The 20,800-nt window shown below is 45.6% G+C and overlaps 1 protein-coding gene across 1 annotated transcript in view; it reads left to right on the top strand.

Moving 5' to 3' along the window:
• Positions 1-20,800, top strand: part of DIP2B (disco interacting protein 2 homolog B) — a 59,030-nt gene that overhangs the window by 21,171 nt on the left and 17,059 nt on the right. Inside the window, exons 2-13 of the mRNA XM_083880980.1 lie at positions 5,246-5,317; positions 9,497-9,643; positions 11,333-11,458; positions 13,076-13,288; positions 15,569-15,712; positions 16,012-16,131; positions 16,704-16,901; positions 17,105-17,196; positions 17,590-17,700; positions 18,899-19,022; positions 19,498-19,607; positions 20,314-20,416. Of these exons, the coding sequence (XP_083737106.1) occupies positions 5,246-5,317; positions 9,497-9,643; positions 11,333-11,458; positions 13,076-13,288; positions 15,569-15,712; positions 16,012-16,131; positions 16,704-16,901; positions 17,105-17,196; positions 17,590-17,700; positions 18,899-19,022; positions 19,498-19,607; positions 20,314-20,416 (1,560 nt within the window). The remainder of the gene's footprint in view (positions 1-5,245; positions 5,318-9,496; positions 9,644-11,332; positions 11,459-13,075; positions 13,289-15,568; positions 15,713-16,011; positions 16,132-16,703; positions 16,902-17,104; positions 17,197-17,589; positions 17,701-18,898; positions 19,023-19,497; positions 19,608-20,313; positions 20,417-20,800) is intronic.

The following is a 20,800-nucleotide window of genomic DNA, read 5'->3' on the forward strand; positions in this document are numbered from 1 at the left end:
CCACCTTGCACTGATTGAGCACCACTGGTTAGAACAGATCATCAGCGCTAATTGCTGAAAAGCAGCCTGGCGTCACCGGGCCGGGTGGGGAGTGAGGCTCTGGGGCTTCTCTGGGGCAGGATTTGAATATAGGTGTGACATCCAGGCTCATCAGGTCCTTCCCTGGCCTTCCCTGGCCTTCCCTGGCCTTCCCTGGCCTTCCCTGGCTTTCCCTGGCCTTCCCTGGACTTCCCTGGGCTTCCCTGCCCTTTCCTGGCCTTTCCTGGCCTTCCCTGGCCTTCCCTGGCCTTCCCTGGCCTTCCCTGGCCTTCCCTGGCCTTCCCTGGCCTTTCCTCATCTTCCCTGGCCTTCCCTGGCCTTCCCTGGCCTTCCCTGGCCTTTCCTCATCTTCCCTGGCCTTCCCTGGCCTTCCCTGGCCTTTCCTGGCCTTCCCTGGCCTTTCCTGGCCTTCCCTGGCCTTTCCTCGTCTTCCCTGGCCTTTCCTCGTCTTCCCTGGCCTTCCCTGGCCTTCCCTGAACTTTCCTGGCCTTTCCTGGTCTCTGGCATTGCGAGTTCATCCTTTCTCTTGCACTCCCAACGAGCAGGACATTCCAATTGGATTTGCATGATGGGGATCGATTCTGTGTTTTCTCCCAATAAATCAGGAGAATCAGATGATGACTGTAGTGGAGGGGAGGTTGTGTTTACACCTGCTCTGTTCCAGGGCTCTGGTTACCTGTGGAAGATGAAGATGTCACTGCATTAGAGCTGTCACTGCATTAGAGGTGTCAGGAAGGAAGAAGAGCCTCTTCCTCCAGCACAGCAGCAGCTCAGCTCACTCCCATATCTCCTCTAAAACCCCTAAAAGCTGCTTCCCTTTGAGCAGAACCCCCATTTCCTGGGCAGGGCCTCAGCCTGGGGAGGCTCAGCCTCAGCTCACTGCGGATATGGATAAATACAGAGTGAATGGAACAGAAATGGGTGGTGGCTGGGAGGGAGCCAGCAGAGTCTCACCACTGTTTGTGTTTTAATTTCCTCCTTGGGAATGAACAAAAAGCATTTTACAGCTAAATTATCAGCTCTTATTTGCTTTGCTGGTGTTTGTTTGTGGTGCCCTGTCTTGTATCTGCCTGGAGGGGGGTTGTGGTTCTCAGGGTGGGTTTTGAGCTCTCTGAGAGAATTTATTTCCCAAAGTGTCACAGAGTGTTTTATTTGTGGAAGGGGGTTAATGATTGACCAGGTTTATGTCAGAGGAGTGAATGGTTCCAGAGTTTGCAGCCCTGTTGTCCTGGTGCTCTTCCTGTGGCTATAATTTATAATATTCCACGAGGAAGTCCATGTTTGTGTCCAGATCTCGCCATTTCCATTTCCTGTAGATCAGCAGAAAAGGAATAGGGTGAAAGAAAACTTCTCCTTTAGTGATTCTTTTGTGCTGTGTCAGTGGGTTGGTACCAAATTTGGACTCTGCATGACCAGAAAAGAGGTTTTATTCAATAATTTCATTCCACCTGTGCCATATGTACATTTTCTAAGCCTGTGCAGGTGTTTGAGACTGTCAACCTGTTTGTCAAAATAATGGTTAATCTATTTTTTTTTTTTTTTTTAATGTCATAACAACATAAAAATTCAGATGGAATTGGAAATTCAGCACTTGGACAACAGAGCACTGCCAGGGAGTCCCAGGAATCTATCAGCTTTATTATATTTACTGCTTGAATTTTTCTCCTTGGAGTTTCCCTGCCTTTTGCCAAATAGCATTAGGCTTTTGTTTTTTTTTTTATTGGCTTATGGTCAGAAAATCCTTTTTACAACAATAATATTGACAATGTGCACCACATGGCAGCTGAGGATGCAAGTAATGTTGTGGCCTGAATTACCTTCTTGTTTTTCAGTAGTGTGTCACCTTGGCTTCAGATTTCCAAATGGGAGCCCAGGAGCCAAACTGTTTCCATTTCAGTGTGGATGGGTTTTTTTTATTGGTGGGATATTAGTGTGGTAGAAGAAATTAGAGAGAATTCTTCTTCCCAGCATGTAAAACAGAATGGGGTGCTACTACTGCTTAAAGTCCTGGTATTTGTTCATAATGTATTTAGATTATTTGTATATGTTGTATTCTTTAGTAATTCCAGCAATTTTCTGTGGCAAATGTTTCATTATATGTAGTGTGTAACCACCAATGTGAAGAGTACAATTAAATCGTGTGGGGAAATTAATCACAGAGTAACAAGCTCTGAACAGACCTGTGGGTTGGTTTATTAGGAGAAATCCCTCCCCTCTCTGTATTTTCCTGCAGTGTCCATCCCCTGGCTCTGTGTGCCTCCCAAATAAATGGACATGAGCAGCCCAAAGGGTCACCTTGTCCTGGCTCCAGTGTCACTGGCTGAGCAAGGGAGGGGATTGTCACACTCTGCCCTGGGCTGGGGCAGCTTCACCTCCAGTCCCACAATATCCAAAACATCAATACAATTGCCTTTTTCTGCAGAGATGGCAAAGTTTCAAGTTCTCTGTAGGACTGTGTGAAGTTTGGGGTAGCACAATATCAAAAACATCATTTAAAGGTGTTGGAGAGGGTCCAGAGCAGGGACAAGGAGATGAGGAAGGGTCTGGAGGAGAGGCTGAGGGCTCTGGGTCTGTTCAGCAGGAGAAGAGACTGAGGGGAGACTCCTTGGGGGCTGCAGCTTCATCCCAAGGGACAGGTCCGATCTCTGCTCCCTGTGACAGGGACAGGACATGAGCTGTGCAGGTGAGGGTTAGGAGGGATAGCAGGGAAAGATTCTTCCCCCAGAGGGTTCAGGCACTGCCCAGGCTTCCCAGGGAATGGGCACAGAGCTCCAGAAGCATTTGGACACCACTCCCAGGGATGCACAGGGTGGGATTTTTGTGGTGTCTTTGCAGGGACAGGATGATTCTTGTGGGTCTCATCCAACTCAGAACATTCCACAATTCTCTGCCTTAGAAAGTGGAGGCAGACCTGGGCAAAGCTGGTGGGTTGTGAAGCTCCTGCAGTCACTCAGCACATCCTCCTTGGGCACTCAGGAGCTCAGTTTGACCTGGCTGGGGGTTTTTAAAGCTCCTTCAGTCACACAGCACATCATCCTTGGGCACTCAGGAGCTCAGTTTGACCTGGCTGGGGGTTTTTAAAGCTCCTTCAGTCACACAGCACATCCTCCTTGGGCACTCAGGAGCTCAGTTTGACGTGTCCCTCTCCCTGCACGTACCTGTCCAGTGAGTGGGGTGAGTGGCACCTGAGCTCTGCATTGCAATCAGCCACTACAATTACTGCTTTGCTTGGCATTTCAGTGCGTCCTGGACATTCTCCTTTTCAGCTGCTGGATCTGTCTGGACTTGTTGAGCCTTGACTCAAATGCAGTGTTAGAGGAGTGAGATAAAATTCAGTGTGCAGATGCACACCCTGCCCTGAGCAGCACGAGTCAGAGAAGGACGGAATCGTGGAATGCTTTGGGTTGGAAGAGACCTTTAACCTCATCCTGTTCCACTCCCTGCCATGGGCAGGGACACCTTCCACTCTCCCAGGTGGCTCCAAGCCCTGTCCAGCCTGACCTTGGGCACTTCCAGGGATCCCAGGGCAGCCTCAGCTTTTCTGGGTAACCTCTGAGGCCTCGGCACCCTCACAGGGAGGAGTTTCTTCTCATTATCTTATCTAAACCTCTGTCAATCTGAAGCCATTAAGTTTGAGTCCCACTCCAGCTCTGAAACTCCTGGTCTCAGTGTTTCAAGTGCCACTGGCCTTGCTTGGAGTGCCCAGCACTGAGGAGTGGAGTTCATTCCCTCTCCAGGCATTTCACAAATCACTTTTGGAACCAAAACTGGGCACTTATCTGGAATGTTTTAGCAGAAATGCTGGTGGTGTTGGGAGGCTTAGAGCCTGCAGCCTGTAATCCCCTTTTGTGGTGTGGCCCCTGGCAGGAGGATCCTGTTCAGAGCAAACCCTGCAGCCAGAGCTGCTCTGGGGCTGGGGCTGTTCCCTCTCAGTTGAGGCAAAGAAAACATCCTGTTTGTCATCACTCACTTCTTGTCATCGTATAACTGTGGCTTGATTTTAGCTTGATACCAAATAATTCTGTTTTCTTAGTGCTGTGTGTTTGATCACTCCCAATCTCCAGGAGATGGGAGGTTGTAAGTGCCAGGCAGGCTGTGAAGAGGCTTGAAATGCTGCAGGGCTGTTTGTTTTAATCCCTCCAAGGTTCCAGTCTTTCTTGTGGTTCTGATGTAATGTGAGAAATTAAAACAAAAGACAGCAGCCAGATGGTGCATCTCCAGGATCAGACGGATTAGTTTTTTTAAAAGAGAGAAAAGTTTACAAATGCTTATTCTGATCTCTGGAGTAATCACTCTAATAATAATCACTCCAGAGGGGATTCTCCCCCTCTCCTCTGCTCTTGTGACCACCTGGAGTCCTCTGTCCAGTTCTGGGATGTCAGAAGGATGGAAGAATTCCATAAGAAGGATGTGGAGCTGTTGGAGCAAGTCCAGAGGAGGCCACAAAGTTGATAAAGGGACTGGAGCACCTCCCTAATGGAGACAGGCTGGGAGAGTTGGGAATGTTGAGCATGGAAAAAGTTGTGTGGAGACTTCACAGCACCTTCCAGTGTCTGAAAGGGCTACAGGGAAGCCAGAGAAGGACAATTCACCAGGATCTGCAGTGACAGGACAGGGGGAATGGGTTCCAACTGAAAGAGGGGAAATTTAAGTTACATATATGGAAGAAATTCCTCCCTGGCACCTGGATCATGGGCTGTGCTGGCTGGACAGGAGTCTGGAAGTTGATTGTCCATCCTTGTCTCAGTTTCTGGAGATCCCCAAAGCAGCTGCTGGAGTGGACTCACTTTGTTTGCTGTTTGATTAGTTGAAGATGAGGCTCTGAATTTGCACTTCCCCTTCACCCTTTTGGTTGGGAATTATCCCACTTTGCTCGCCTAAGTTGTTTTGTGGTTACAGAATATTTTCATGCACTCCCAGTTTCCCTTTTTAGTTTTTCACTGCTTTGATGTTCCATTTAGATAGCTGCTGTGATCCAAGTTATTGCATTTAAATAGTGGATAGTGTAGGTCTCTGATCCCAAGGGAAACTGCAGAAGTTCTGTAATATGGAGCTTTGAAATCCTAATGTGCTTGGATTTATTGAATTTCAGGTTTTCTACAGCTATATTCAGGTGAAACCTTCATGGCACTGAAAAAAAAAGCAAGCAGACCTCAAATTGCAAAATTCAGATGTGATTTAATGAATTTTCTATGCTTGTTTTTAGGGGACATCACACAGAAGGGGTATGAGAAGAAGAGGGCAAAGCTGCTGGCTCCCTACATTCCACAAACCCAAGGTAGGTCCTTGCTTTGGCTGGAATCAGGATTTTGTAGAGCTGTGCCATTAAAGGCATCTGAGATCCCATTTGCCAGCTCTGGATTATTCTGCTCCACATGTGTTTCCTGAGCTGATGATGACATTGTGGGTTTGGTCTCTAGTTTTTGTGTTCTGTTCAACTCCAGGGATTCCTGTCAGCTCCAGAGCTCCTTGGTGGGAGGGTGGGATGCCCAGAGAAGCTGTGGCTGCTCCTGGATCCCTGCAAGTGCCCAAAGCCAGGCTGGATGGGGCTTGGAACACTCTGGGATAGTGGGAAGTGTCCCTGCCATGGCAGGGGTGGAACAGGATGGGCTGTAAGGCATCCTGTGATCTCCTACATCCATCACATCCCACTCCCTTGATTCTTGAGAGCTCAAGGGCTCTGGGTCATTCATGAAGGTCCTGGAGAACCATTCTGGAAGCATTCTCAAAAATGTTTGAACTGCAGTGTTGGTCTGTGCTGTGTCCTTCAGCCACCTGGAGAACCATTCTGGAAGCATTCTCAAAAATGTTTGAACTGCAGTGTTGGTCTGTGCTGTGTCCTTCAGCCACCTTAATTCCTTGTTGGAGAAATATTGGGATTTTTGTAATTTGTTGCTTTATTTTGCCAGAGTAGCTGAAGTCACGTCCTTTGGGTACAATTGTTTCCTTTGGTTCAGAGATCCAGAGCAGCTCAGCTGGTTGTATGTGAGATAATTATATATAATTGTAAACTGAAGGATGTGGCTGAATGTGTGTTTAATCATTATTTTGGGGCTTACCCGGAATAATTGTTACTGATATGCTGAGATGTTCAGCCATTAAAAACTGATCTGTTTGGTTCTGATTTCGGGCAGTGACTGGATATGTCAGGGACTCCTGAATGGACCTATTGGAATTTACTGAGCCTGGTTTACTGCCAAAAAAAAAATTGATAAAGATTAAAAGCTCAAAGTGCATTTATTGCCCATCAACACCACGGGACTGGGGGGAAATGACAGCAGCTCCCTTCAGGCACTTGATGAGGGAACATAAAGTTGTCATGTGGCAAATTCCAGATTCTCCCACCCCAAACCACTGCCCAGTTCCTGCTCTCTACCTGGTTCTCAGGTTGGATTTGGTTATTTATTCATTTCCAGCTGGGGCTCATTCCCTTGTTTGAGATTGGGTTTTATACAGTGTGTTCTGTCTGAGCCACCTGCTGAAGGGAGCAAGGCAAGCAAAAATTGTAATTTAGCTTTCAAAAGGGAGATTTAGTTACAAACAGCTCTCCAAGTGCTGAGGACTCCCTGGAGCAGGATCTGATGGGAATCTCAGTGACTTCATTGCTGCCTATTTATCAAATCTATTTCTGCTACTTAAAAAAAACCAAAAACTAATATACACATGACTAATCCCTCCTGATAAGTAGGTATTTGTTGAGCAGGTTTTACAGTCCTCAGGCTAGCATTTGTGCCAGTGGAGATCTCCAGCCTGAGGAGGAAATGGGGAATCCTCGGGTGGTTCAGGAGCTCTTGGCAGCTTTGCTTTTGTCCCTTCTGAAGTCTGAAGATGATACAACCCTGGCACTGTGCACACGTTTGATTTATCTCAGAAAACGTTAAATTAGGAGGGGGGGGAAAGAATGTTTGGCAAGACTGGGCTGTGCTCTGTTAATTGTGGGGCTTTGAGAGCTGCCAGTGGAGCTGAAGTCCAGGGATGATGAAGGTCACCAATTAACCCAGAGGTTTGATTGCTCTTCCGGCCCAACTCTCCAGCTTTTTATCCATCTCACACCCAGCTGCCCCAGTGTCTGGGAACCTCCTGTTGTAAAAAACCCCGTGGAAATCATGCGTGAGGGATTCGGAATCAGGTCACCTTGGTAATGAGAAGAAAATTAATTTAGTCCACAACAACAACAACAACAACAAAATACTTAGTGCTGGAATTTCGTGCCGTTTCTCTGAGCACTGGCCCAGTGTTGGCTGATGGAGTGTCTCCATTTCATGGATGTGAAATGAGAAGAAGGGAGGGAAGGTGACATGTCAGGGCATGTCAGCAGGATAATTTAGGAGATTCTTACTGCTGGAGTCTGTGCTCCATTCACATGGCCCCTGGGAGCTTGCCTCGTTATTCAGGAATTAAGGCAGCATTGTTAATTACCTAAAAATGCTTTTTTTTTTTTTTTCTGGTGCAATATCCATTAAGGTCCATCTAGCTGCTAATTCCTGAAAAATCTCTACAATCTGCAGATCCCAAAATCTCAAATCCTTAATTCCAGGGAGTTCTCCATGCTGCGGGTCAGCAGCAAGCACAGCTCATGGAGCAGTGCCTGGAGCTCCCCTGGGTTCTGGGAGTGTCTTCAGGCTGCCCTGGAAACCCTGGAGGCTCAAGTTGGTTATATTTCCATATTTTTATAGGTATGTAGCTTGAAAAAAAAAAAAAAATCTTCAAGGAATAGCCAGTCCAGCCCCAGCACTGCTGTTCCATTCTGTTTGCAGACAGTGGAGTGACAGGTTTGCAGCTGCTTCCTTGTGCGTGTGGCACTTGTTCTCCTTGTTATTCATGCAAACATTTATCCCTGTTGATCTTCTAATGGTTCAGTCTCTGAATCTTTAAATCGTTGGCCCTTCACCAAAACGCAGGAATCACAAAGCAGTCAATTCTCATTAGAAACTAAAGACAGTCAACAAATCCGTGGCACCTTTCAAAGCCAATCTAAAACAATTCATTTTTCATCTCTCTGTCATATTTGTCATGTTTCTGCCAGCAGAAAGTGCAGCTGTAGCAGGATTATTCTGAATAAATCACCTGTCACCTGCCAGGCTTGGCTCACTCCTGCTGCTTTGTTGTGTAACCATCAGTGATTTACACTCTTCCCTCCTCTGTGTCTGAACGCTTTGTGAGGCCACTGGAACATGTTACTGTGTCAGAGCAAAATACTGAAGCAAAGAGCTTGTTCTCTGTGTGTCATGTCACTTACAGCCACCTCTGATCTCTTCCTAACTGGAACATCACGTTTGCCCCTGATGAGAGGCTTTTTACAAGACTTACAGAAGAGAACTGAATATGAATTTAATAATTCATTTAAAATAGTGTTAAATCTGCTGCTGACATCTAGTGGGTGCCTGAATTCATAAATACTCAAGTGATCAGAAAACATGAAGCTTTTCTGTTTGGTCTGTGAAGTCGTGTTGTACTTTAGATCAAAGTACAACTGTGCTGGGTTTGGTGAAGGTAAATAAATGCTGCAAAGGTGTTAAACTGGTTATCAATGGGATGTGTCCCAGAGTGACAGGAGGGGACACAAATTTATGCTTTTTGTTTGTGGATGAGCTGAGATTTCAAATTCATAATCTTGCTCTGGAGTCCAGGTCCTGCACCTGAACCAGAGAGATCTCTCTTTCTTTTCCATTCAGCTTTTTGTGCCACTCTCACATTTGCACAGGAGGATGAATGTGTTTTGATAAGCAAATCAGGACTCTGATATGTGTTACTATATCCAAAAAAACACCAGTGGAAAGGGGGAATGATTGTTTGTCCTCCTAATGTGGTTTGAGGATTTCTGGCTAGCAGGAGATCTCCTCTTTAACTAGAAATAAAGGTTCTCAGTTTTTGGCTTGGTAGTTTAAAGAATCATTAATAATCCACAACTAAGTGGGTTATTAGTTTGTTCAAACATTCAATAATATCCCAATAATATTTTGCTCTTTGGGATTTTAGGAGGGACAGGAGGTGGATAAAGGTGAGGAATTAAAAAAGAAAATCTTTCTACAATAGAGAGGTACTGAGGGGCTGGAGTGTGTCCAGAGACAACCCCTCCAGGGTTTCAACAAGAATTGAGCTTCCAGTAGCAACAATTCTGAGTTGCTGTTGCTCAATTATGTAAATTGATAATGTTTATCAGATTATCTGTTTTGCTTCCTGTTTTAACGGGAAAAACAAACTTTTCCTGGATGATAAAGCCACTGATTGGACATGCTGAAAGCCAGAACCAGAGCACTGGAGTTCTCCTTGGGTTTGTGATTAATGGGAACAGCAAAGGCTCTTGCTGCTGGTTTATTATTGGTTTTCCAGTCAATAACAAGCACTGGTCACTGGGACTCTGAGTGACAAACCAGCTTCCTGACATCCACAGTCCTGTCAGGAGAAAAATGTGCTCCAAAAAAGCTCCTTTTATTTCCCACTCCTTGTTTTCCAGGGGTTGATCCAGCATTACAGAAGGAATCCAGACCTCAGATGCCCGTTCCATCTGCAGCTCCAGCCTCAGCATCATCATCCTCCTCATCCTCATCCAAATTCCACCGAGCCCGTTCAGGGGGAGCCAGAGATGAACGTTATCGATCGGGTAAGGGCAGGGACAAGAGATCCCTGGATTCCTCCTCAGGAATGTGCTGGCTCCTCTCAAGGAATCAAAATTATTATTATCACTCTGCTTTGGTGGTTCTCTGTAATGGAACATCAGATGTGAGGTGCAGCTGCTGAATCAAAACCACTTATAAATAGAAAAAAATAACAAATAACGCCACCCTGATTTTCTGGCTTGATATAAAATATTGGGTGCAAATTGTTCACAGAATGGGGAGAAAAACCAACTTCTTTAACCACATCTGTAGGTGATCATATTCAGTGAGGTGAGAGGTAATATCAGTTCCTGGAGCTGGGGATTGCTGTGCTCTGGAAACTTGGAGCAGCAGGAAGGTTTGCTCAGCACCTGCTGAACTCCTGCTTCACTTCAGGAGAGGAGAAGCTGTTGGCACCTATTTTTTTGTTCCCTTGTTTTGTTTTTCACTTTACAATAACAAGAATTAAGTTTTCTTTTCAACACAGGCAAATAAAGTTTATTAAATCTTCCTTCTCCAGTGACACTGTCATATCCCACCATTTCATGGAGCATTAGGAGAGCCTGGTTTGGGTTTTGCAAAAGCAGAATTAAAATACATTAATCTGAGAAATGAATGTAGATGTGGAAATGAATGCTCTCCCTGGTCATAGCTGGTTTTTATTAAGTTGATTTCTCCTCACCAGTGATGTGTCTTCCTTCAAAGAGCTCTGGGGGCTGCAGAGGGATGGAAACCTCCCATCCCAGCCTGTTTCAGTTCTTAATCAGCCTTCATTTACAGCCACAGTTAAACTTCCAAGATTTGCATGTAATCTGCATCCGTTTGGGAGCAGAAGGTTTTTCCTAAATCAGACAACTGTCACTTTATAGACCCAAGTTGCACCTGAGGCTGCACACACTATGTGCGTATTTAAATGGTGCACAGGCAGATTTTAGGATAATCTTTGGTTGAGGGGAACAATCTGCCAGGATTGAGGTTTCTGTAAAAATTGCCAGAGACACGAGGACATAATGAGTTTAATCCAGAAATTTCCAGAATAACAAACCTGGCCCTGCATTCAGCTTGCTAACTTCAGGAACCTCAATTAGTTTCTTTGTTTAAAAAAGAGAATAAAAGGTGATTCTGCCATCCTGGGCTGGCAGAAGGGAGTCATTGGGGAGGTGCTGAAAACAGGGGTGTCATGAACAGGCAGATGGGGATGTTTGGAGGTGTGAGAGCCTTGTGTGTCCTCCTTGCTTTGATGCCTTGGAGTGGCTACCTGGAACAAAGGCCACACAAAGTTAAGAGAATAATGGGGGTATTTATTAAAGGCCTTCAATAGATACACCTTGGGCTGTCAGGAGCCTCCCAGAGGCTGCACCCAAGACAGATGATGGTCACAATTATAAATTCACTCCATTTGCATATCAGAGTTAATTCTCCAGTTACAGCTCCAGGTAATGAAGTCATATTCCCCCAGTTTGCTCTCCCCACCAATTCACTTTTGTTCATACTTTTTGGGGCCTGAGGTTGTCAGGTATCCTTGGATCACCAGCCTAGAGGGGTTATTTTGTCTTAACTAAAATATGAAGACAGTTCACGTGGAGTTTCCAGCTATGCACTAACGATTTGAAAACCAGAAAATCTAAAGATCTTAAGGCATCCCCTCCCCACTGTGCTGTTGCTGAAGGCAGCTGTGCCCTTCCCTCTGGCAGACATCCACACTGAAGCTGTGCAGGCGGCACTGGCCAAGCACAAGGAGCAGAAGATGGCCCTGCCCATGCCCACCAAGCGCCGCTCCACCTTCGTCCAGTCCCCGGCTGACGCCTGCACTCCCCCAGGTGAGGCTGTGCCAGACTCTGTGAGGATTGTACCTCCAAACTGAGGGGCTGCAGCGCTCCTGGTGTTCTTGTTAGTCCTCTCTCAGGGCTGGGAAGTGACCTCTGTTCCAGGAGTTCTTAAAGAACTGCGTGGTGGGAGTCTTGGGATGTCCTATGTGAGGAGTTTGGACTTGGATGGTCCTTGTGGGTCCAGCTCGGGGTATTCTGTGGTTCAGATGGGCTGGACTGAGGCCACTTTTTCTCCCTCACACTTGTTTCTGATGGATAATTCATGTCTTGATGTCATTAATGTTTATTGCTCAGCACACAAGAGGAGGGTTTGCAGTTTGTTGGTTTCTGGGCAGGGACCTCAGAGGGGTCCAGTGGAATTGCAGGACTTGTCTCACCCCTGCCATGTACTGGCTGCAGCAGAATCCCTGGATGACATGGTGTCTGTCACGATGCATGTGCAGCAGATATCAATAACCCTCTGTTTTCCAGCAGCTGGATGCACTCACTGACAAATGAGTCCGTGTGGTTTTTGGCAGTGACTTCTATGTTGTGTCTCATTGTGCAGAAGCATCGCAGCCATTTGGATTGACCAAAGTCATCCGAATGTTATGAATCCACATCTCCTGGTGAATTCATAGCTCTGAAATTGCTCTGCTAGGCCATGTCACTCCTCCTCCTCCTTATTTCCTGTTTTACCACACTTCCTTTTTCCCTTCCTTTTCTCCGGGGGGCTGATGCATGTTCCTGGTGTCTGCTTGGGTCTCAGCTCTGTGCTCACTTGTCCAGGACTGCAGCACATCCTGTGCTGGGGGAGTCACACAAATAAAGGTCAGCTCTTACAGCATGGCTGGAGTCAGTCCTTTGCCTCAGCTCATAACTCTGTTCCACTCTGGCAAGTGGCTAGAACATGATTTAGTATTTTGATTTACCACTCGAGTGTAGGCAGAAAATCACTTTGAAGAACACCTAAATTTTAGGCCGAAGCCACCTGTATGTTTGTATTTGGCACTGTACAACTCAACATCTCAAGAACTGAGTGCTTGCTTCGTGGTAATGAAATAATTAGTTCACAATTTTGGGCCAGCCGAGGTATCTGTGCTCTGGGACACACAGGAAGCAGTTCCTTGCTGTAGATTTCTCTGTTTTGTTTTGGGGTTGGGCTTTTTGTTTGTTTTCTGCAATTGAAAGGGCTCCATTTAGAGCCCCAGACAAAAGCATTTTCTGCTGTGGCCTTGGCACAGTTGTTTCCTGCATTTTCTTTGTTCCTGGCACTTTGCAGTTTGACAACGACCCTGACCCCTCACTCTCCAGTTCAGAATGACCAGAGTTAGGCAAAACAGCATCTGATACTCTGGAATGTGAATGGAAAAGTAATGAGAGTTAAGTTCTAGGCTTGGAGACCCCAGGGGAAGGATGTTGTCTGAGGAGGTGAATCAAACAGGGGTGAGTGTGTTCCCACTGACGACTTCTGCTGCTTTAACCTCTGGTTTGGCCAATGTAACAGCCTGTGGAACAAAACAGATCTTCCTTTGAAAGCCTGTGCTGTTGAAATGTGATTGGAAAGAGCATGTTCAGTGCCATGTGCTTTTCCCTAAGCAGCTAGATTTTCTTTCTGCTTCCACACAGACACGTCTTCCGCCTCCGAGGACGAGGGCTCGCTCAGGCGCCAAGCTGCTCTCTCTGCTGCATTGCACCAGAGCTTACAGAATGCTGAGTCTTGGATCAACCGATCTGTTCAGGGGTCATCCACATCCTCATCAGCATCCTCTACACTTTCCCATGGAGAAGGCAAAGGGACCAGTGGGTCACTAGCTGATGTATTTGCCAATACTCGAATAGGTAGGAGCTGGGTACGAACAGAACGGTCGCTTCGAGTTCAGACTGTGTTGATAAAAAAGCTGCAGTTGTCCTTTGCAGAAGGGAAATTCGGAGTCAGGGTTTAGCTGGTATTGATGGAACTCGCTAGGATTGGTTGGAGTTGTTTTCCTGAAGAATTTCAGAAGGTTTTTGAGGTGGTTGTAAAAGGGAGAATGGGGAGCAGGAGCTTCTGGAAGCAGGGAAGACTCCAGGGACAGTGTGGACAGAGCAGGAGGCACAACTCTCTGTGTCCTGTGTTGCTTTTATGTCTCCAGCTCTTGGGAGCTCCCGTGGGCACAAAGCTGCCCAGGGCAAGTGGCATTTTCATTCTGTGTCCTGACGAATCCCTTAGGGGTGTCTGTGCCTGTGGAGTGGGGAAATGCTGTGTTCAACATCCTCATTTTGCTCTGAGCCCCGATGGTTTTTATTGTTTGTGTTAGATCAGGAAAGAAAATGGACCAAATCCAGCCGTGTGTGTGAACAAATGAGCCTGTCATTAAAAAAACAGGGTTAGAGGAGTAAAGCTTTAGCCCAGCTCTTCCATGACTGTCTGAGGAATAACCAGAGCATCCAGGTACTGAGGAGATGGAGCAAAATCTACAGATCTGGATACCCTGGGCTCAGTTTTCTGAGGCTCTGAGGTGCTCCTTGCTGCTGATGCTTCTGTATGAAATGGCCAAGTTTGTTTTTGCTCTGTGTATGTTTGTCCTTTTTAGCTGCTGGTGAGGAAATTCCTGCACCATAGGACATTGTCTGTATTTCATGTGCTCTCTGCTTCTGCTTAACTGGGTTGGGGCAAGCAGTGCATAGAAATGCTGGTGATTTTATCTTTCACTTATTTATCTTCTTATTGATGTTATTTTTGTTTGTTTGTTTGTTTATTTGCTGGGATGCAAATCGTTTCCTGAAATGGAAAACTGAGGAGATTGCCCATAAAATGTAGTCAATATAATTAATGTTTTTGAAGCAGAGAGGCTGTTTTTAATTGGAGCATGCAGAAGGCCTCATTACCTTTTGCAATGAATTAAGGTAACACAGCTTTTTACCTCCAGAATATCTACTGTCTAATCTAATTAGTGTCTGATGCAAAAGAGAAGCTCTGAATCTTTGTCAGAATTTTATTTGCCACATTCATCCCGTGTTAACACCTGGTTTAAATGAATAGAACTCTCACATACACAGTTCTGTACATCTCTCTCTTGAGAGCAATAAAAAGTCCTGCAGATGTTTGGATTGTACAGATCCATGTCCTTTCCATTTTAGATTTTAGAAGTTCAGTGCATAAGGAATACTCCTTGCCACTGTGTCTCCAAAGGGATGCAGAAATAGGTTATTTTTTCTCCTTAGAAAGAGAGAAATCAACACAGAATCAATCACAAAACCCTCTCAGTGGGAATTATTTGGGATTTGACTTCAGACTATCTGTAAAACCCAACCCATAGTTTCAGATTGTTGGGTTTTTCCTTTGTAAGCAGCAGTTGCTGGTGCTGTTAATCCAGAATAGAATATTCTTGCCCTATCAGATAATTTAACCTGCTGGGTTGTGTAAAGAAACCCCAGATAAGCAAAAATCCCTTGTTTAAGAGACAGTTCACTGGAGAATTCCTGCAGGATGCAGTTGCAGCCTTGGCTGAAAGGCAGGACAGTGTCTTGCAGCTTAAATAGAAGTAAGGCCCAGCTCACATTATTCATTGGATTTATTCTGTAGCTGCTGTACAAGCTCTGTAACCACCCAGCTGGAAGGGATTGAAACCCAACACAACTTTTGCTGATCTGCTTTGGTCAAAGTCCCACGTGTTTTGTTTTCGAAAGCCCTCACTGACAAAAAAGCTAAATAGTAGAATTCTAGCAAGAGAGATCAGTGCATAGGTGAGGGAGGGATTTGTTCTGGACTTTGGATGTTTCAGAGCTCATATGAATCTAAAACTTTAAAAAAAAATTATTTATTTCTTTTTTTTACAGTACTGAATGTCAAGACATTGAGCCTCAAGGTTAGAAACCAAGAACAGGAATTCTGTTTTGCTGAAGCACTTTCCTGACATGGACAAAACCCTTGTGCCTTTGTTTTTTTGGTTTCCAGAACAAATACTGTGCTTGTCCTAGAGCTGCTGAACCTTTAGGAATCAGTGTGTTTAGCATTAATCAGGGTTCCCATACATCCAACCCATTCAATCCTTAGGATTATTGGTAACACTGACACTTTGCTCATTTGAGAGGGTTGATAAATAAAAGGTGTATTTAGCAGCTTTCTTCTTTTTTTAGAAAGTTTCTCAGTCCCCCCAGATGTCACAGCAACTACCTCCATCCCCTCAGCGCGGCCGGCAGCCATCGACCTCCCTCCCTCTGGAATTGTCAAGGGGATGCACAAGGGATCCAACCGCTCCAGCCTCATGGACACTGCAGATGGTACGAAACCTTTGGGGCCCCCAGGAGCTGCAGCAGTGCTCAGAGAGGGTTTAAAATTAAATTTATTCTTCCAACTCCCATTGATTTCATCGAAGCACTTCGCGAATTCGGAACAGTTTTGGCATTAAGGTGTTACTGTGCTGCTGTTGTGGTGTTGGCATTTCTTCATGGAGGAATTTCTTCATGGATAGGGTGGGCAGGCATTGGGACTGCCCAGGGAGGTGGTGGAGTCTCAAATCCCTGGAGGATTCCAGGGAATGAGTGGATGTGGCACTCAGCGCTCTGGTCTTTCCCTCCAGGCGTTCCTGTGAGCAGCAGAGTCTCCACAAAAATTCAGCAGTTGCTGAACACCTTGAAAAGACCTAAAAGACCACCCCTGAAAGAGTTCTTTGTGGATGATTTTGAAGAAATCGTGGAAGGTAATAGCACAAATGATGGTTTTGTGCACGTTTGTTACAATTAGATACTCAGGGGGTTGAGTTCTTTGTGCTGTTGTTCTCAAGGTTGACTCAGATTCACTGTTTGCAGCAGCCTCCATGAACAGTCTGACCTCAAACCAGTGTTTGAAGTCATTTGCTGATCTGCTGAGCTTTGGGGGGATCTCCTCAACACTAAACTTCTTAAAAAAATATTTAAATAGATTTCCCAACTCTCTTCATTTGCTTAGGCTACTTTAATTAATTTCCCAAAGGGGATTGTCCTCACTGGTAATTTCATTTCAGCATTATTTTATTTTCTGCAGTTCTGTGTTCCTTTCCTTACTGATGTAAGCAACATTCTGTGGGAAGACTCTGTTCATGATGTCTTGTTTTGTGCAAGACTTCCTAGGAAATGGGATGGAATGAGTTGTTAAATCCTTTTCCTCATTTCCTTTAGATTCACTTCCAGCTTATTTCAAAGGTGACAAATAGGTGAAGACGAGGAATATTATTTTACTTGGATTATGTGAGAAATACCACAATAGATACTGGAAATATTATTGAATTTTTAGTTCCCCAGCCTGACCCGAACCAGCCCAAGCCCGAGGGCCGGCAGATGACCCCGGTGAAGGGAGAGCCCCTGGGAGTGGTCTGCAATTGGCCTCCTGCCTTGGAAGCAGCTCTGCAGCGCTGGGGAACCACTCAGGCCAAATGTCCCTGTCTGACAGCACTGGATGTGACAGGAAAACCAGTTTATACCCTCACCTATGGTGAGTTGAGCCTCTGCCCTGCCTTCCCCTGCTCAGCTGCTCCTGAGAGCACAGGGCTCGTGGGATTAGACCAAAAACCTTCCTGGTCTTTGTGAGTGTTGCAGACAGAGCAGTGTCACTGTAGGTGGTAAAAACAGCCAAGGTGTGAGCTGTTCTCTTGTGCTGTTTGATCCTTGTGCAAATATCTGTTCTCTGTGTTCCAGGCAAACTGTGGAGCAGAAGTCTCAAGCTGGCCTACACCCTGCTTAATAAACTGGGGACCAAAAACGAACCTGTGTTAAAACCTGGAGACAGGGTAATGATTTTTAGGTCTTTCTGCTTCTCCCTCTGGAGTAAAACGAGGGGTTTGGGGGCTGGAATTTACCACAGACACCACAGTGAGACTCACCCCAGGGACAAGGCTGCTTGGGACAGAAATTGGTGGGATTTTTCAGGAGTTCTGGCTCCTCTTGTGAGCAGCTTCTGAGCTCTGGGCTTTGAAATACATCTGCAGCTCTGAGGGAAGTGAAGGGTTTGTTCTCTGTGTCTTGGCTGTGTGTGAACCTTTCACATGCCTGGGCACTGCCTGAGGAGCTCAGGCGTGTTCCATACACTCTGTGGGAGGCAGAATGGGAAACAACACCAAGTTTTGTGAGTTTTTAAGTCACTCTAGATGTGGATTTTGAAATTTTGAACTTGTGGCTTGCAGGTAGCCCTTGTGTATCCCAACAACGACCCTGTGATGTTCATGGTGGCATTTTATGGCTGTCTCCTGGCAGAAGTGATCCCAGTGCCTATAGAGGTACCTCTTACCAGAAAGGTAACGTTGATGGAACTTGGAGGAGCCATGTGGGATGGAAACCAAGTCAGGCCATCAGCCTCTGACAGCCTTTCACAGCCTCCAGCTGCTGCCTGAGCAGCTCTTTACCAACAAGGACCTTTGGGAGCCTTTTAAATGGCATTTAAAAATGGAAAAACATATTGACCAGAGCTGTGCTGAGCAGCTGGAGATGGTCAATTCTCCTAAACAATGCAGTCTTCACTTCCTTATTGCAAATAATTTATAAAGAACAGATTATAGTGTGGATCTGCCTCCTGAGTGATGGGAGGGAACTCAATCCAGCCTTGCTGAGCTCTGCCAAGCTCTGATTCTGCTGGAGATGGAGGTGCTCAGTGTTCCTGAAGACTTTAAGGCACCTTTTTGTGAATTATTTACTCCACAAAGTGTTTTCTTTACCCTTAGCAGAACTTTTGCACTGTTGCCATATTATTGCCATGTCGAGAACTGTGTGAAACTCTAGGATTTCACAAGAGGAAACAAAAACAAGAGAAGCTCATGGCAAACATGAAGGCAGGAGAGGTGGCAGTGAGCTGGGAACACTCAGGGACACACAGAGCTTTGATTTCACTCTCTGCTCTGTGACAGACTGCTATAGCAACCAAATGCAAAATTAAAACTTCTCCAGTGTTTGCCCAATCAGTTTCTGAGCGAGCCTCCTCATTTTATCATTGTGCAACAGGAATTGGCTCCAGGGGATAGAGAGGTCTCGTTATTCCAGTGTAATTACATGTTTGGCTTTTTTTTTTTTTTTTTTTTTTTTTTTTTTTTTTTTTTTTTTGGCCTCTCAATTCCTCTTTGCAGCATCTGGGTTTCCATTAATGCCAGTAGATGGGGTGTGCTCCATGCCCAAGCTGGGCAGGAGCTCTTTTTTCCCCTGGATTTCACATCCAGTGTGTTTTAACCTTGCCAATGTCACATTTTATGGGGTCATAGGATGGTTTGAGTTGGAAGGGACCTTAGAGACCATCCAGTTCCATCCTTTGCCACGGGCAGGGACACCTTCCAGCAGCCCAAGTCACTCCAGTTGTGATTCTGTGATTCTGAGTGTGTGTGGGAATGGGTTGTTTTCTTCTTTTCCTTGCCATTCCTTCCCCCCAGTCCCCAAAGCATCATCAAACCTTGGATTTTGGCTTTTGTCATCTTTGAACAGGAGTGACTTTTCCCTTCTTCCCTTTAGGATGCTGGTGGGCAGCAGATTGGCTTCCTGCTGGGGAGCTGTGGGATTGCTCTGGCCCTCACCACTGAAGTGTGTCTGAAAGGGCTCCCAAAAACCCAGAACGGAGAAATTGTGCAGTTCAAAGGTGAGTTGGTTATAGATTGGCTTTTCATTGTATTTGTGCTGCAGCTGAAAGGAGCTGTCAGGACTCTGAAGGCACTTTTGGAGGATAAAGGAGCAATTCCTGATTCCACCACCGAAATGTTGCAGGATTTGTGTTTGTGGGTGTCTGACACAGCTGCTCTGGTATTCTGGAGGTCACAAGGAACCACCTCCCAAGCTCAGGTCCCTTCATTTGGCAGGTTCCAAAGCAGTTTTATTCACAAGCTTTATTTAGGAATGCTGCAGGGATCTTCCCTGAGAAGAGGAAGTACCTCGTTGCCCACTGAACTCCCTGATGAGCAACGAGATGAACCTTCTGGCTGGTAGCTGGCCTTGGCTTGGAATTTTGCTTGTGTAAATGAACTTGGACAAATGATGGGGTTTAGTGTATTCTTGCAGAATATAAATCCCTCAATAAATAAACTGACATTAATGTACCATTTTAATTTTGGCTCCAGGTTGGCCCAGACTCAAGTGGGTTGTGACAGATTCAAAATATCTCTCCAAATCTCCCAAGGACTGGCAGCCCAACATCTCAGCAGCAGGAACTGAGCCAGCATATATTGAGGTAAGTGGTGAATGGGGAATAAAAAGCACCTTCTGTGAGCTGAATTTAATGTTCTAATCACCAGAGAAGAGAATAGTTTCACCTCACTCCCTTAAACTTCCCACTTTCCTGCCACTGAAACAAGTCTTTCACTGTGGGCATCCTGCTGTGAAGCTCATTTTAGGTTTCAATCCCTTTGTGGCCTTGAGCACTGCTTGGAATAAGCTGGAGATATTTTTTTTTGTTCCAAAAAGTGAGGGATGAGTTGAGTTCTGAGGTGGTGTTTGATACCACCCATTTCTGACAGTGCTTGAGGCAGCAGCAGTTTGAATTCTCTGTTCTTGCTGGTAATGCTGATTTTTGTTTGTGCTCCAGAAGGTTTCTTGTAGGGATTGCAATGGTTTCAGTGGTGGTTCAGCCATCCTGAAATCACAGATTGGCTTTCCAGTTTGTTACAGGAGCAGGAAGAGATGTGGTGAGCAGCAGTGACAGTGAAATAAACACAAACACATTCATTTTTTTCCTCCCATCTCCATGGAGATTTCCTGTGTGTGTGCCACCACAATAACCATCTCCTCGCCTCTAAGCTTTCACACAGATGGTTTTTTGGGTTTGTCTCAGCAGCTTTAAGAGAAAAAAACTTCTATTTCACGTGGATTCTGTGATTTAACTTCCTTCCTGCATGGGATATTTAGAGCCCTCCTTGACTCTCTTCTCTCCTGTGCAGTACAAGACCAGCAAAGAGGGCAGTGTCATGGGTGTCACCGTGTCCCGTGTGGCCATGCTCGCCCACTGCCAAGCCTTGTCCCAGGCCTGCAACTACTCTGAAGGTGGGTGAGAGTGCAGAACATCAAAGGAATGAAGGGTTTGACAACATTATTTTAAGTGGTTGCTTCTCTGAGTAACCCAATATTTACTTGGAAAAATAAATAAAATCGGAAAAGAGCAGATTAATTCTCTTCGCTAAAGTGAAAATCAGCTGTGATGTTTTTCCATCCAAAACTGCAGCAATTTCACTGCCGTGATGGAGAGGAATAAAAAGTGGGATTTATTTCATGTCTGTGAAGTTGCTGAGTCTGTTCTGGTGAACCAAAAGAGGAGCAAATGAATGAAAAATGGAGCATTTTCAGACAAGCTCGAGTCCCCTCTCACTGTATTGATGACCCATAGAAATGTCTTCCTAAATTTTTATTGCTGTTAATGTGTAAATACCA

This window comes from Zosterops lateralis (assembly GCF_965231275.1).
Source record: "Zosterops lateralis genome assembly, chromosome: 32".
In the NCBI taxonomy this organism is placed as follows: Eukaryota; Metazoa; Chordata; class Aves; order Passeriformes; family Zosteropidae; genus Zosterops; species Zosterops lateralis.